This window comes from Lolium rigidum, chromosome 6 (genome assembly GCF_022539505.1).
Source record: "Lolium rigidum isolate FL_2022 chromosome 6, APGP_CSIRO_Lrig_0.1, whole genome shotgun sequence".
NCBI lineage: Eukaryota > Viridiplantae > Streptophyta > Magnoliopsida > Poales > Poaceae > Lolium > Lolium rigidum.
The window spans coordinates 29,429,890-29,432,866 of NC_061513.1; the positions used below are offsets into that span (position 1 = coordinate 29,429,890).

The following is a 2,977-nucleotide window of genomic DNA, read 5'->3' on the forward strand; positions in this document are numbered from 1 at the left end:
CTGTTATTTTTACCTGGAATGCTACTGGGCTTCATCCATTATGTTCTCTTCTGTATATCAAAACAGCCTGCTGGCACCTGAATTTCTGATGCCGGTTTAGGCAAGTTGACACCAAAATAGACACATTACGTTGTGATTCAGAAAGCAACACTTGATGTCAACTTGTACAGTCAAAGACTGAAGGTAAATGTTATATATTACTCCCTCCGATACATAATAAGTGCCAGGTACTTAGTACAAAAGTTATACTAACTTAGTACTAAATCCCTGACACTTTTTTAGGTATCGGAGCAGTACCAAACATGTTACTGTAACAGAAGGTAAAAATGAAGTTCAGGCATAGCCTGTCTTCAAGTCTAAGATTGACACCAAAGTATACTATCTACGAGTCCCAGTCATCACCAAAGTATACTATCGAAAGCAAATGTTCCATATTACTACTGAACATGATAACGACAGCAGAAATGGCACATGCTATCAATAAGAGTTTTATTGATTGATATTTTCAAACGAAGGAATACATCTGGGATGCTCATGCCAGTTTGCAAGCCTGAAATTCTTCTCAGCGCTACAATATCAGCATGAGCACAGGAGGACAATGTACACATGCACTACGCCACTACAGTAATCAGCTGACTAAGTGATATCCCTGGTTGCTATCTGAATCTGTAACTATGAGCTAAAGACCTCAGGTGCTAGTGAGCAGCTTTCTATCCTAGCTGAGCAGGTCTCTGGCACTAATATTGCAGCGACCACCGAGTTAGAACCCCAATTATATGATCTGCTCCAGCTTGAACCCCAAACTGCCTGCGAAAACACAAGGCGCCACATCATGAGTCTTGAATCTACAGCATTCAAAATGACCACATGATTTCCAGTACTTGAAATTATGTTAGGCACTTGTTCTTACCGCTAATCTCTATCAGCTGAATGCCTGCCATGTCCTTGTCTGTGGGAAGCCTTTCTTGTTACCGTCTTGTTGCACGACGTTTTCCTCACCTGGAACTGGCGGTAGCACAGCTTCAAAGGCCTGGACGAGCATCTCCACCTTCCTCTTCTGAGCACGAGCTAGTTTGTTGACCGTCCTCCTAAGCGCATAATCAACCATCCACTCCTCCGCATTCTTGCGATCATCGGTCTCCTGATGCCTGAGATCAACCTTCTCAGCATCGGGGTCAGGCTCTACCTGAAGAAAGTTTGGAGCCCTGGGGTTGAATGGCCGGATTCGCTCCTCGTCTCTAGGTGCTGTTCCCCTCCTGGACATGGTCAACTTGTTCCTCTGGCTGGGCGCCGCCGCATCGGTATGATCAGAACCTGCATCTTCGAAGCACATCCCACCGAATGCACTGGATATGTCGTCCATTGAGGATTCCACTGAAGTGACACCGCTGCCATGATCTGCACAATTGTGATATTGCTGGTCATCTATCGACAGTTGTTTATGGAAAGAATCAAATTTAGAAAGAGAAATTCCACCTTTGGAGGACGTGGTGCCTTGGTATCTTGAAGCCAGCTCCTCTGAGATATCGGACCTGCAGCCGCCAGAGTCCTCTGGTTCTTGATCCTGATGACCCCAAGCGATGGGCTCTCCATCAATCTCATCTTTGGGTCTGCGAGACGTCAGTGTCGCCGCCGGCTCGGCGAACCCATCCGAGATCACGTCGCTGGACCCGCAGGAGCCGTCCACCGAACCATCCGGAAAGCTCCACTTGCCCTGCGCTTCCCGGCGGCCGAAAGAGACCGCCGCTTCTATCTCCTCCGTGGAGAGCCCGCTGCAGCTCGAGCCCGAGCTGGCCGGCTTGGCGCTGGCGCCGGCGGTGGGATATACCTGGACGAAGAAACAGTGGCCGCCGAGGCCGGCGGCATTGTTGTTGGTGGTGTCGGTTTTGGTGTTGCGGAAGGCGGAGACGCCCCTGTGCTTCATGCGCTGCTCCGTCTTGATCAGTCGCCGCCGCGCCGCCACGAAGGCCCCCAGCGGCGGCGCGGCGGCCGCGTGGGCTTGGCCCTTGAGCGAGCAGTAGGCGTACCGGCACACGCGGCCCTCGCCGCCGCAGCCGCCGCCGCGGGCAAGCGCGCTCTTCAGGGCGGAGGAGCACGTCGCGCGGGCCGCGGTCGGCGTCCTCGCGTCGGGCGCCGCCGACTCGCGCTCCGGCGGTTGGGCGGCGGAGATGAAGGCGGTGGCCGAGTCCCGGCCAGCCCTGGCGCCGGAGCTGCTGGTCGGCCGCATGTACCCGGGGAGCGGCCCGCGCTCCCCGTTCTTGGGGGCATCGGCGGCGCCTCTGGGCCTCCTGCGCGCCTGCTTACAGTGCACCATGACCGTTCCTTCCTTCTCGGCGGCGGCGGCGGTGTCAAAGAAGGAAAGAATCCAAGAAAACCGACCGGCGCGGGGCTGGACTGGGTTGCGGCGCGACGGGATCACGAGCCCGCCCGCGGGAACAAAGAAGGAAGGTTGTGATTGTGGCGACGGGGTGGTGGCTGGATTCGATTTCGTCGGAGGTGCGGTGGTGGTGGGGCGGCGGCGGCTGGGGCGGATCGATGCGTTTGGAGGAGGCGAGGTGGCGAGATTTTGAATGCGGGCTGGCGAGCGCAGGCTGGAGGAATCCTCTGTGGGCGTGGATCCGTGTGTGCCCCACACCGCACCGTACGGCTGTGTCTTTCAGCTTGGGTTCAGGGGGTTTTGCGGCGGCCCTGCCTGCTTTGTTGAGGTTTTTATGGTAACTCAGCTTTTTTGCAGGGATTATGGTAACTGAGCTGGGATTGAAGATTATCTTTCCTCCTCAAGGGAAAAGATACAAATGGAAAAAAAGTTCCTGAAATATATACTGCATCATACTCATTGCTGAAATATTCTTTCATATATTAGATCTTGTTTTTTTCTATATATAATTGGTTAAACATTATGAAATTTTAAGTTTAACAAAAGCTAATATGCACCATATTTTTGCGCACAGGGAGTATATTCTTTCCATATATTTGG

At 53.0% G+C, this 2,977-nt stretch overlaps 1 protein-coding gene across 1 annotated transcript; it reads right to left on the reverse strand.

The window, feature by feature from the left end:
• Positions 1-922: 922 nt before the first annotated feature.
• LOC124662363 (calmodulin binding protein PICBP-like) lies at positions 923-2,314 on the reverse strand. The gene is made up of 2 exons (XM_047200210.1): positions 1,495-2,314; positions 923-1,398 (listed from the first exon to the last, which is right to left on the reverse strand). The coding sequence occupies exons 1-2, from the start codon at positions 2,312-2,314 to the stop codon at positions 923-925; spliced, it is 1,296 nt and encodes a 431-aa protein (XP_047056166.1).
• Positions 2,315-2,977: the final 663 nt, after the last annotated feature.

Coding starts and splice junctions, on each gene's coding strand:
- LOC124662363 (XM_047200210.1), bottom strand. CDS start 2,314: ATGGTGCACTGTAAGCAGGCGCGCAGGAGGCCCAGAGGCGCCGCCGAT. Junction 1,399..1,494: donor GCTGGCTTCAAGATACCAAG/GCACCACGTCCT, acceptor ACAATTGTGCAG/ATCATGGCAGCGGTGTCACT.